Below are 14,170 nucleotides of genomic sequence, written 5' to 3'. Positions count from 1 at the left end.
TTCATGATATATACTATGAATTCTTAATAACATTTTTGTACATTAGTTTCTAAACCATATTCAAAGAATTTACAATGAGATTATCTTTACAATTTTTTCCACATACCAATGTTTAACTCGTCACAACATATTTATAGGATGTTAAATAAGCAACTTACACATCATATTTGTAAATTTTGTTACTAAAAAAAAATATTAAGAAGAAGTGATCATACCTCCTGCATCCGATGTAGTTGATGTTAGCATAGTACCCTCATAAGTCGATCTCAGATGTGTGCCATCAATCACCATTATAGGTCTACAATACTCCCACCCTCTTATACAAGCGTCAAGTGCAACAAATGCATACAAAAAAAGATCTTCGTCTCTTTTTTTCAATCTAACAATCGTACCTGGATACGTCGTTTCTAAAATATATAAATATGGTGGTATTTTACCATATGATTCTGCTGGGTTACCTCGCAATATAGTGGTTGCCTTTTTCTTGCCCCTCCAAGCTTGCATGTATGTCAAGGAAATACCATGTGATCTTTTTATATCGCCTATTATATCCCTTGGTGTGTATATGATTTTTGAATCAGCAAGCCTTTCTATTAACATACTTCCAATCACGTCGGTAGTTGTTTGACGTTCTGAATAGATATTGTCCTTCAACGTACAGGAGTGTTTACCGCAAAATTCTCGAATCTTGAAAAGCCCACTTTCATTTAATATTGAAGCTTTTAAATACCACAATCATTCATCGGATGTGCAATTAAGATAATACCTGTTAATTTACAAATGAACATGTAAGTCATTAATATAATTAGTAAAACTAATAACACACCATATTAATCTCATACAAATAGTTCAAAAGCTTTCTAACCTCTTATGACATGATCTAGCGGCGATGAATCGAAATTGCCTCAAAAACGAGTATCGCTTCATAACTTCAGAAAGTGTGTGCTTATCAATATAGACTTGACTTTCTTCGACTGACTCGTTTTGAGGATTGCTAATTATTTCAACTCCACTAAATTTCAAAACATCATCTTCTACAGTAGGTCTAATGTCACTCAAATGAATTGCATCGGATGTGCAAAACAGGTAGATTTCCATGTTATTTGACTGGTAACTACTTTGAGCATCTGTACGAAAGTCAAAAGCATCCATAGCCCTATCGATACAAGTGATACATAAAGGAAACTTTGAAAAGAAATCCATGTTATATTTCTTTTGATCTAGATAAACTTGGACACTTGTATCATTGTGTATACTTATCGGTGGGCATCTATCACTAACTAAATACTTAATCTCCAACTCTTTTATTGTTGTATCTATGCCCAGTTGTTTAGCAATTGCCTTCACCAACCCATTATATTTTGTTGTCGAATCGTACATTATTCCTTCCGATTGACAATTTTTATACTTTCCTGCAATATACAACATTCGAGATCAGAACATTCAAATAGTTAGCTTTTCGCTCAACATGCTCGCAAACAAAATTTTAAACTCACATTACCATTCAAATAATCAATACGAAATTTTAATTCTTTTTACAATAACCATCTATATATATGTATATAAAAAGGTATGAAACATCACAAAGGCAATAGTGAATAGTAAGATATGGGTTGAATTTTTTTTTCCCATATTACAAAACAAAATCAATGGCATAAGCAATAAGATGCTATAAATCAATTTTTATACATAATACAGCACTCCGTTAATATTTTCATTTTTCAACTTGTAGGAACTTAATTTCACCTTTTGAGAATAATGTAAGATTTATTTTTAAATTACTAACCAGATACGTCTCATCTCCCGTCGTAGAGAATCAGTATTGCAGTGTTGCTACCATCTTTCATACCTGTAAATTGTTTCTTGAAAAATCAATTTCTGATCAGTTTATATCAATATAATGAATGGTATAGGTGAGGGAGACACAATTATATATAAAGAAAGGTGAAAATCGTGGAGATGATTTGCAGTGCGTGAATCGTGGAGTTGTAAAATCAATAGGAGAAAATTAAGGATGGAATATTAACCGGTTAATTTTCTCACCTTTTTTTTGGATTTTTTTATTTTTCCTAATTTAATAAGTTTTGTAATTTTTGTAGCGGTATATTTTGTAAAATAGAATCTACTGGTATATTTTGTAATTTAGGTTCAAAATATGTATATTTATGTGATTTGCCCTTTTTAAAATAAATAGTCCAAGTTTGATATCTTTCCAAAAAGTGGTCAATCGGGTATACTATTTCCACTTTGTAGCTATTTCCTAATTTGGGTTATTTTGGCCCACATAGTTCAGATACAGTCCATTTACAATACTAATACAGTCTATAAACAATATTGATACAATTTTCAACTTGGGCCATTCGACCATTTTAAAAGTATTTCAGTTTTTTTTTTGTTATAAATTTTTTAACTGAAAAAATATTCTATTTTTTTTATTATTTAGAAATAATAAATAAATATAATTATATAAAAATGATATAATTGTTATATAAAATATGTATGTATATAAGATATATGTATCAATATGTATATGTATAAAAAATATATAAAAATATATAGAAAGTGTATAAAAATTATATAATTATTGTATAAAATGTGTAAAAAAAAGTACAATTATTGTATAAATTGTGTATTAAAATAGTATAATTTTCGTATGAATATTTATATGTATAAGATATGTATAAAAGGTGTGTAGAAACGGTATATAACAGGCCAACAAATTGAAATGGTTAGAAAGTGGAATTTAAATTTCATAACCATTTTCGTGAAAATACTTTAATTTGAAGTGCCGTTTCTGTCCTTTCCCAAAAAACTCACTTATCCAAAAGGTGAGCAAATGTTTTACTTAAGCAAAGGAAACTATTTAATGAAGGATTTTAATGCAGATTAATTTTTTTTATTAGAGATTACAGGTTTCATCAGCCAAGATTATTAGCTCGTTAATTTTGGAAATTAACCTCCATTGCTCCCTTCGTTTCATTTTACTAGTCTGTTAGTTATTTATTTTGGCAAATGAAGAGAAATTTATCATTTTTTTTCAATAATATTATTATTATTAAATGACTATATAAAAATATTACTCCCTCTCTTCTATTCACTTTTACTTGTCCATTATTTTTAAAATAGATTTTCATATTTTTTACTTGTCACTTTTGACATATTAAGAAAAGATACAATTACATTTTTCGTATTTTATCTTTTGCATTAATTACTTATTTTTAAAATCATCTTTCAATATCTAACACTTATAAGTTATAAACATCAATTAACAGGAGTAGTGTGTAAATAGTATGTCAATTATTATTTTCTTAATGGGCATATCAAATCTAAGTGTGACAAGTAAAATTGAACGGAGGAAGTAATAGTCCAATTCTAGTTTTCAAATAATACTAATTGATAATGTTACTTTCCAAATATATAAATGTTTCGTCTCAACTCTCTTGTATCATTATTTTCTCAAATTTTTTTTGTCACTGTTTGTTTGTACGTCTCTGTCTACCTAATTTGAAAGTTGTTGGATTGGTACACTCGTCATTGTTTCCTCTCTTATTCTCTAATTTTTGGCCTTCAATTTGTTTGTTGAACTAATTAATTGGATCGTTTTCAATGTATAATATGAAAAGAATATAACACCGAATTTCCAGCTGATTTTTGTTTAATATAAAGTTATAAACCTTTAATTAAAGCAACATGTGCATTATCTAAAGCAGATTTTAATTTAATAACCCAGTCGTCGTTAAATGAAGTCAAATTAAAGAAGATTCCTTGACTCTCATTATCATACAAAGATTTTTTGTAATCTTTTCGGCTAATTTCATACAAAGTCTTTTATCACACAGGGTGTATTAAGAATAATAGAGTTTATCTCGACGTGATTGCCAAACATTTCAACTTAATCACTATCGAATTATTTTAACTATAAATCTAGGTTGGAGAAAAAAAGGAAGTTATGTAATTATATTGACTGGGATAGTATTTTCTCATTCCGAATCTTTAAAATCAAATTACTATATTTATATTCTGCCAAGAATGAACCTTGGGCCTAACTTAACCTTAAAAGCTAGCTCAAGAAGTGAGGATTACCTAACTTCATATAAGCAAACCACTAGTCCATTCCCCAACTAATGTGAGACTTTTACCCACTCTAACACATTCTAGAGGGATTATAATTGGAGATTTTTATTTTAACACAAAAGTTCCTAGACAAAAATGATGAAAAATATCCCATTATTTTAGTGCAGTTTAAATTATTGATTTAATAATTTATTAAGAACGAAATTCAAAAAAAGAAATGAGTGTATCCGAACCCTTCAAGAGGTTTTACAAGGACATTTCATAATATTGAACAGAGCATCCACCATGGGTGGGGCTAGAGGCGCAAGGAGATTTACTCAATTTTTTTTTTTTTTTTTATGTATATGTAAACAAAAGTTTAATGTTTTTATATATTTATCATTTATGTTATATTTTAAATTTTCTTGCTAATATTCACAATTCATAAATTAGGCATACTAACAATCCAAAATCATTTTGGGGGTGGGGGGCATCGACTTGGACATTCAGTTTGTTTCATTTGAATTACTCTTTTTGTTTCATATTAATTGGCTCATATAGATTTGAAACACCCATTTAAGAAAATATTTATTCTATTTTACTAAATTGATCTGATTAAATATACTTTGAAAATATAAATTTGAGTATATACGTTTTGTTTGGACATTTAATGATAAGAGTACTATTATAACAACATAATAAAATCTTTTTGATTTTATCTAAAAAATAACTAAATTAAAACAAATATTTTAAAAAGAGAATCAATTAAAACGACGCAGAGAGTATTTGGAGAATCCATATCTAATTTTTCGTTTCACTCAATCAGGCAAGGGCCCCAAAAATAAAGCGGAAAGCAATATTTACACAAAATAAAGCGGAAAGCATTAAAGCAATATCCTATTCTATTAGTAGTAAATTATGGGGAATTAGTAATTTAGTTGATTAGTTATTTGAACTTTTATTTTATCGGTGAGGGTTCGATTTCTCCACATTGTAATCCCTTTCTCATTCCCCTTTCCCTACCCCAATTTTTTTTTATAAAAAAACTCTATTAGTAGATTATTAGAAAAGATACTTGTTAATGTTTCTTTTTTTTTTTGAATTTAGTGATTGTGACTGGTGGCCAGCCAATGATACAGTGACACCACTTTCTTTTTATATAGTACTCCTCTGTTTCATAATAAATGAATTGTTAGATTTTATCACACATATTAAGAAAAAAAAACATTAAAAACATAAATTTAACACAACTTTTTATTTTTACCCCAAAGAAAGAAAATGTTGACCTTGTAATATCTTTTCGAAAGTTAATTGGTTATCAAATCATAAGGACAAATTTGAAAAAAAATTCAATGATTCACTTATTTTTAAACACCAATAAATACTTCAATAATTCACTTATTCTGAAACGGAGGGAATACAACGAAAGAAATTTACCGCAATTATATGCTTGACTTATGATGAAGTAACTAATGATTAACTCAAAGCATTTTCAATGCATGCATTATTGACTGTTGACTATGAAAATGAAAGTGACTTCCTTTTGGAAGTTCTTACTTATTTTCTTTGGAAGTTTCGACTTTTCAAAGTGTTAGACAATTAAATTCTTGTAAGTTAGTAGTACTTGGTGATTGACGTGTCTCCCCTAAGAAAGTATAGGAGGAGACCTCAGCCAACTAACTGAAGAAAGATAAGGATTATTTAAGGGAATTAACACTTTTAGTCCCTCAAATAAGTTTATGATGGTTAGTCCTAATCATTTCTGGTTAACCATATCTTTACCGAAATGAATATATGAAGTTTTGATCTTTACAATGGTGAATCTTTGCAAAATTTAACAAATTTATTAATGCTAAATCATTCGGTGATCAATGTGCCATGTTAAACTACGACTGTTGTTTCATATCTGAGGGAAATATAATAAAGTAGTCTAATACTATGGTATCACATATTTCCTATACAAAGGAACAAGAATTACAAATATTACAAGGATCAGGCCAGAATTTACCAATAACCAAAACACTAAAGCGCAACCATTCCATTATAGAAAGATAGATCATTAAGTTGAACACTCCAAAGATATAGTACAGAAATTATTACATAAAGGTTAATAGCAATCCATGGTAAAAGTATTCATGTTTTGGGCTACTTTACACTTGTAACAACAAGGGAAACAGTTAAAACATTTCCTTGAACATCGTAAAAAGAGTACCCAATTGATCAATTGCATAATTCTAGGTGCAACATTTGGTTCATGGTACATAATAAAGCTAAGTCTGAATTCGTATAATTTCGTCCTTTTGAGTAGGAATTGGAAGGTGACCTTTCTCCTGTAAGCTCTTCGCTGTCTCATATAAGCATTCTTTCACTGGTGCAAATTCCAGACCCAAATCCTTCAGTTTTTGGTTTGAGAATTTGTACGGTTTTACCCTTGGCTTCGTCTCATCCGAACACCTGATGATATTTTGACAAGTAAAACCAAGATTTTAATACTACCAAATCATAATGAAGATATTAAAGAAAAACATTAGAATTGATATGAATTACTAAGATAAAAAGTTTGGTCCCATTATATTGGTATAAAGCAGAAGGAGAAGTTGGGACCAGCCAGCCAAGATAGTGATTGTGTGGTAGGTATATGAGCATTTTAGGTCGAAGGATTGTTGTTAGGATAGTACCTGTTGATACTTTTTGGTGTTTGTTAGTGGGTCACTTGTATTTATGGTGGCAATGCTTAGGTCATAGTCGTCTTACCAATAAAAGTTTGGTATATCTACTGGCATATCACGAAAGCAAAAACATCCTACAACGTGCAACTAATAATGTATATTTTGTGGACTAGGTCTTAATAAGCAATGTTAGCTTCCAAGGCAATTTAGAAAACACCATTTAAAAAAAAAAAAATGTAGTAATAATTATAATAATTCATGTCTGCATACTTCACATAATAGCATGATTATGTCGATAGATTCGGGAATTGAACTTACTTGGTGGGGATGGGATACTCCGGGAAGAATTTGGCTAGAATTTCAACCACATCACCACGGTGAAGCACACTCTCGGCACAGAGGTAACGGCCAGATGCTGAAGGGGTCTCGTAGAGAAGTATGTGAGCTAGAGCCACGTCTTTAACGTGCACATATGCTTGAACTGAGTTGGCATATGTTTTAGCTGACCCAGTCAGGTACTTGAGGACGTGAAGAACACTAGCATTCACAGTATTTTGAAGCAATGGTCCAAGCACCAACACTGGATTGATTGCCACCAAATCAACACCTTGGTTCCTTGCCTCGTCCCACGCCGCTTGTTCTGCCACCATCTTTCCATAACAATACCAATTCTATAGCAACAAATTTAAGTCGATCAATAACCTGATATAACACGTTAAAATGTAACATTTTAACATGTTACTATAAATTTAAGGTACTATCGATATAATAAATTTTTTGGGGACCTTAGTGTTCTTGCAGAAATCAGGATCACTCCAGCAAGTCTCGTCGACAACTTTTTCAGGGTCTCTGTTTGGGTCCATGTAGACAGCTCCAATTGAGGAAGTGAACACAACCCGTCTTACTTCAGCCTCAGCTGCTGCTGTAATCACATTTTTAGTACCAATAACTGCTGGCTCCACCATTTGTTCCTTCAACAAGAAAATTAATTACTAAAGAAAGGGAAAACATAAAAGCTATATCACTTTAAAAATACCTTCTTTTCCCGTCGTGGACCTTGCAGGTGGAACAGAAAACATAAACAAAATGAAGTACTTTATCTAGTGAATTGACAATCCACCAACTAGTAATACTAATTATTTGTTGTGTTTTTGTTTCCTGGATATACAGTAATACTCTAATCAACCACCAAGAAATGAAAAACAAACAAAAGAAACAAAAGCTAGTATGATACGTAATTGATAATCCAACTAATTAACCAACACAAGATAAAGAATATTTTTAAATTGTGTGCACGCTTCGAGAAATTTTGAGTCTAATGTTCACAACGGAAATTTGATTTTTTCTTTTGTGAATGGCAGCCCGGTACACTAAGCTCCGGGCCCTGTGCGGGATTCGGAAAGAGCCAAACTACAAAGATCGATTGTACGCAGTCTAATTATCCGATCTTCTAGTCAAATACATGATAATAACTTTACCGGACAGTTAGTCCAAGACTCCCATTCTTGGTTTTTCTTTTGTCCATTTGTTTAATCTTAACACAAAATAATTGGTGAATTAATTAGAGAGACTTACTGGATCATCAGTAACTGGTGAAGCCGTGTGGAAAACTCCATCACAGCCGTTGATTGCTTCACGCAAACTCTGATAATCAAGAAGATCACCTCTGTAAAGAGTCAGCCTCTCTTTTGCTCCATCAAGTTCCCTCAAATGATTATTCTTTGGATCATCTATACATACAATCATAAATAATTTCTTTTTTTTTTAAAAAACCATCACATTTATAAGTACTCAACAACAAAGGCGAATCAAGAATCTAAAAGTCAGTGAGTTCAAAATTTGCGAGCATATATAGTATTTTTGTTTTATCTACACATAAATTTTAATTTCTTTTTACATGGTTCGAGGCGAAAGTAGTGTGTACAATTGAAAAGTATGATGAAGTAATGGAGCATTGTGTGAATGCATACCAGGACTCCTTACGGTTCCTCTAACAGTGTAGCCTTTTTCCAGAAGAAGTTTAACGAGCCAAGAGGCGATGAAGCCTCCGGCACCGGTAACACAGACGACTCGGCCGGAAACTGATGGCATGCTAGCTAACAAGAATTTTTTTCTGATAAGATAAGATGATATAGACAAGGGTACTGATGGAATAGAATTAGCTAAGGTACTTTTGTTGAAAAGTTATATGTAAAATAGAGGGAATGGAGTGTGTATATATAGTAGTATTATGGTCACCAACTTTTTGGCTTAAATATGTTGGTGTAACTCCTTTTTTATAACCTTCCGTGTTAGCTTTTGGCTCCTCGAACTTCTACCAGTAACAAATATCAAATAACTCTATTCATCAAAAGTAAAACAGATGAGAAAAAATCACCATGTATTTTTGTCTGTAGTGAGATTTGAAATCGAAATTTCATGCATAATTATCAATGCATTTTATTCATTACTGGGTGACACCCTTGAGTCCACCTTGTTGGTATAACTTACTCTGGTGAATGGAGACGTTGAATCATGTGATTTTAATTATATTGAATTATTGATTAAATTGACCCGGAGGACTATAAACAATACGATAACAAAATTGTTTATCATCTAAAGGAGATTAGGAATCCTTTCACTTTTAGTCCCTCACTTATTGATGAATTGTAATTTTAATTCTAGTAATATATTTTTCTAAGGGTATTTAACTTTCAATCTAAAATGTTTGTTTCTTTATCCCTTTATATTAGAAGATATAAGAGGTACGTGATATTTAGCTTCTTCTTCTTCTTAAAAAAAAAAAATTTGGAGCTATATCATCATCAAATATGAAGTAACAAATTTAATTAACATAATGCATCAATAACTGAATGATTTAATTTCACTTAAAAGTTTGTTAAATTTGTGAAGATTCATAGTTTGAGAGATCAAAAGTGCACATATCAATTAATTAATGGTTAAACGTGCTAATTAAAAATTACAAAGACCAAAATTAAAATATATCGTTATTTGAGTGACTAAAAGAGCTAATATCCCAAAGGATTATGTGGTTAAATTTAGAATTTACTTTAATTTACACACTTTAGAGTAATAGTTTAAACCCTAAGTTACTTAATTGTTAATCAAATTTAAGTCTTAGCAGCCAAGAACAAACACCATTAAAATATGCTAAGAAATTCCAGTGGTCTTATTTTCTTCTCCGGTCACTATAGCCGGGAATAAGGCCACCGACGGCGTAGTTTACCAATAAAAAACATATGTACTATAATATATTGACCCATGTGTTATTTTAATTTGACGATTAATAACTATAATGTACTTATTAAATTAATTGAGTAGTTAACGATTGACTTCGAAAGAGTGAAGTACTTAGAAGTCCAGTGTATTTTGATACATAAAGCACAATATTTTGTTGTGTTAGAATATCTTATGGCAAATTGCTTGAAACAAGATCTTTTTTGTTCTAACACATATTTATTTTTGGATTAAATATTGAGATTCTTGTGAAGAATAATCTAGTGCTAATTCACATATATTAACATTCTTAATATTTGAATTTAGTCTTTACTTGTGTCAATTCTTTACTGTTTTTTCTCGTTTATTTCTTTAAATTTCATCAATTCTAATCCGTTTTTGATTTTCATTATTTGTTCACATTAGTTTCATTCCCATAAATTACTAAATTATCACCAAAAATTAAATCCTAAATAGTTCTTCCGGGTACAAACCTAGCTACCATCTCCAGACTCAACTAAGATAGAGGTGAAATCTGTGTATAATTTATCTTCTTCGAACTTTATTTGTGGAATTACACTAGATATATTACTTTGAGTTTCATTCTTGAATTACCTAAAGAGAATTTAATCCTAAATAGTTCTGGTTTACTTTATGGAAATAATTTGAATGAAGCAATTTAGGAAAAATAATTGTGTGACTTCAGAATTACCTAAAATTAATGTAAGTTCATTTATAGGAATAGGAAAGCGGAAGTTGAAATCCTAAATAGTTTTGGTTTACTGTACGGAAATAATTTGAACGGAAGCAATTATCGCTTCAAAATTACCTTTCGATAGTTTTCTTTCCAATTTGAAGTTTTAACTTTATCTTTTTATTTTCACCCAGTATTCAGTATTTAAATTGAAGCCCGATCAATTCAGACTGCGCACTGCAGAGTCATTCTAGGGGTGCCACTTCCTATAAGATTTTTTTTCATACCCAGAACTTAAACCTGAGACTTCTGATTAAAGATGTAGTAGTCCCATCACTACATCACAACATTTAAAGGTGATATATATTGGAGTAAATATTGATTCGAGCTTCAATTGGTTTCAAGGAGTTGGGGACAATCTAAGCTAACTGGGGGCAAACAGCTTAGAAAAGTTAAAACACTGAACCATATATTTCAGGCTTTTACTAAGTAATAAGTAAAGTAAGTTCAATCAAATTCAATGTTTATATTTAATTACAAAACTTTATTATAGTTAAGTAATAAAGTTAAAAATAATAATGAATTAACTATGATTAATTTAAGAAGACACATAATGTATTCATCTAGTTAGTGAGAACATCCGTTATAAGTAGAGATAGAGTACTAACTCGAATTTTATGTATCTAAATTTTGAACAACTAATAACATTAAATAATAGTAATTAGGTTTCCCTTTAATCTAATCTTTGTACGTATTAAGCCAGTTTATTATAAATATAAATTTAAATTAAAGTTATTGTTCGAGCGAATTTTTATTTAACCCTTCTAGCTTCACCCATGATTATAATTCGAATGGATGGATGAAGTTGGGCGAGAAAGCAGATTCAATATACTCAATCAGTATTTTATTTTTAATATATGGCGTAGTGAGACATAACACAAAAGGAATAACATGTGTAGTGCGTGTTCAATGTACCATATATAGTATATGGTAGCCCTAACTCAAAGAGAACTTACCAATAGGCTAATTATAATACTAGTAAATTAGGAATAACATGTCATAATGGTGAAGATAGGAAAGCACGCAATTGCGCTATGAATAGCCCTACATATCATGTTGAAATTAGAAACTGAACTAGGAAACCAAATTTGTATGGAATTTGGAATTTATTTAAGTCGTATCTAATTAGGAATAAGTTTTCTAATTCCTAATTGAACTAAGTTTTGCACCGTTAGGGATCATTTGGTGTGAGGAATAAGAATAAATAATTCTGTTTAGTGCCTCATAATTTCTTGTTTGATTGTACAACTTGAAATAACTTATTCAAAATTGTTAATTAGTACCGAATAAGTTATCACTTCCTCTTGGTGGTATAGCAATACAAACATAAGTTATCCTTGAATAAAGTAATTAAAATGACAATAGTATCCCACAATTTCTTTTTATAATTACTTTTCACATTCATGCATATTCACAGTATTTTGGCTTAAGTCATCGATAAACCCTTACACTTATTTCAAAATTTCACTTGGACCCGTCAATTGAACCCTATACCTATTAAACACTTCTATCTCTCCAAATTACAATCAGCCAAAAGTGTAAGTGTAATCCACTCGCACTGACGTGGCAAAATAATCAATTAATGAAGGACACATGACAGATTAGTTAAAAAATTTATGAAAAACATAATTATAAACTAAATAAAATTTAATGTTAATATTCAGCTTAATCTAATTCGATCGCCCGCCTCCTTCATTGCTGCGCCTCCTTCATCCTGTTGTCACCACCTTCATTCGTCTCCGGCCATATGACTGAAAAATTCCCCCCTACAACTCCGACTATATGAATGGAAAAATTGACCCCACAATATTGAAGTTTGAACACCACTTTTATTGATGAGTGTAACTATGACAAACAGATAGATGTTAGTTGATGGGATGCCAGCTGTAGAGTCTATTAGTGATGAAGAGTTAGTTAGAAAGTTGCTGATGTGGCAAGGTTGTTAGACGTAGTTAGCAGATATTTTTCCATCTTAGTTGTAGTCTATTAGTAGAAGCTTCTAGATAGTTTGTATTAATATATAACACAATTATGCTTCACAATGTAAACAATTTGATTCAATGTACAATTCTTTTTAGTTTCTCTTCTGCAAACACACTAGTTTCTTTGATTGCACAATTTTTCTGGTAATTTTTGTTGCAGATTTGATGGAGAACAATGGGGCCAAAGATCGACCATAATCATCCTTTGTATTTGACAACTACTGACGTACCTGGAGCTGCGCAGATTGGTATCCAGCTCACAGGAATGAAAAATCATTCCTTATAGAGTCGTGCAATACGATTGAACCCTTTAACGAAGAACAATTTGGGGTTTATTGATGGGAGAATTACACGAGATAATTTTACAGATGAATTAGAGAAATTACAGTAGGATTGATGTAACATAATAATCCTCTCATAGTTAATCAGCAATGTAAGCAAAGATCTATTTAGCGGAATCCTATTTCGATCTAATATCGCTTTGGTATGGAAGGATTTGAAGGAACGCTTTGATAAGGTGAATATCTCATAAATTTTTCACCTTCATAAGGCCATCGTTACGCATGTTCAAGGAGTGTCCCCTGTTTCTGTGTATTACTCGAAATTGAATAACCTTTGGGATGAATATGATTCTATTGTACCACCTATTGGCTATGATTGTGAAAATTCGAAAGAATATGGTGACAGTACGAGTAGACAACGATTGCTGCAATTTCTCATGAAATTGAATGACAATTACGGGCAAGCACGAAGTCAAATTCTCATGATGAATCCCTCCCCAGTGTGAATCAATGCTATGCACTGATTATTCAAGATGAAAGTCAATGGGCACTAAGTGGAGGCTATGTCATGGATGAAATTAACGACCCTACTGCTTTACTTACTAACAGACCTAGTGGTAGTGGTTTTAGGCCCCAAGGATTTAGAGGTCAAGGACCTGGTGGATGAGGTGGTCAATTTCACAAAGGACCCAAAGGAGGTTTTCTATATTGTGATTATTGTGACATGAGAGGTCACAGTAGAGAAAATTTTAACAAATTGAAATATTGTACACATTGTCATATGCAAGGTCACACAAAGGAGATTTGCTACCAGTTGATAGGATACCCTGTAGGTCAATGCTATTATAGCACCTTCTCCTACTCCACATATACAGTACTCTAGCCCCTTGGTTATGAGTAATGATGGATATCCTAGATCTAGCAATCATATACAGTTCATAAGTAACGAAAATGAGCTGTACATTTCTTTTGTGCAACATGCAGGCAATGGAAATGGTTACTATCAAGGAAACACCAGTGAAATGCAATATACTATTGGAAATGGTGTAGTACCACAATTTGTTCCTCAATACAACCAAATTCATCACATGATGAACAAACCTATCACAACTGAATCAAGTGTCAATGCATTAGGTATTTTTGCTGGCACTTCTTGTTATCATAATATGCAAAAAAATATACGATGGATAGTAGATAGTGGTGCGATAAATCATA

The 14,170-nt window shown here is 31.3% G+C and overlaps 1 protein-coding gene across 2 annotated transcripts; it reads right to left on the bottom strand.

Moving 5' to 3' along the window:
- Positions 1–6,056: 6,056 nt before the first annotated feature.
- Positions 6,057–9,222, bottom strand: LOC107876017 (cinnamoyl-CoA reductase 1). 2 transcript variants are annotated; one of them, XM_016722973.2, is made up of 5 exons: positions 8,693–9,222; positions 8,298–8,452; positions 7,508–7,693; positions 7,041–7,393; positions 6,057–6,507 (listed from the first exon to the last, which is right to left on the bottom strand). In XM_016722973.2, exons 1-5 carry the CDS (start codon positions 8,811–8,813, stop codon positions 6,324–6,326), a joined length of 999 nt encoding a protein of 332 aa, XP_016578459.1. In that variant the 5' UTR covers positions 8,814–9,222; the 3' UTR covers positions 6,057–6,323. The 2 variants fall into 2 exon arrangements, with proteins under 2 accessions (XP_016578459.1, XP_047269762.1); XM_047413806.1 differs by lacking the exons at positions 8,298–8,452; positions 8,693–9,222 and adding an exon at positions 7,759–8,252 and having other exon boundaries at positions 7,508–7,714.
- Between the last annotated feature and the right edge of the window lie 4,948 nt (positions 9,223–14,170).

This window comes from Capsicum annuum, chromosome 6, assembly GCF_002878395.1.
Source record: "Capsicum annuum cultivar UCD-10X-F1 chromosome 6, UCD10Xv1.1, whole genome shotgun sequence".
Lineage (NCBI taxonomy): Eukaryota > Viridiplantae > Streptophyta > Magnoliopsida > Solanales > Solanaceae > Capsicum > Capsicum annuum.
The sequence above is the reverse complement of the archived record's forward strand: the minus strand, read 5'-3'. Positions and strand labels throughout refer to the sequence as shown.

Coding starts and splice junctions, on each gene's coding strand:
- LOC107876017 (XM_016722973.2), bottom strand. CDS start 8,813: ATGCCATCAGTTTCCGGCCGAGTCGTCTGTGTTACCGGTGCCGGAGGC. Junction 7,694..8,297: donor CACCAGTTACTGATGATCCA/GTAAGTCTCTCT, acceptor TTCTTGTTGAAG/GAACAAATGGTGGAGCCAGC. Junction 6,508..7,040: donor GAGTATCCCATCCCCACCAA/GTAAGTTCAATT, acceptor AAATATCATCAG/GTGTTCGGATGAGACGAAGC.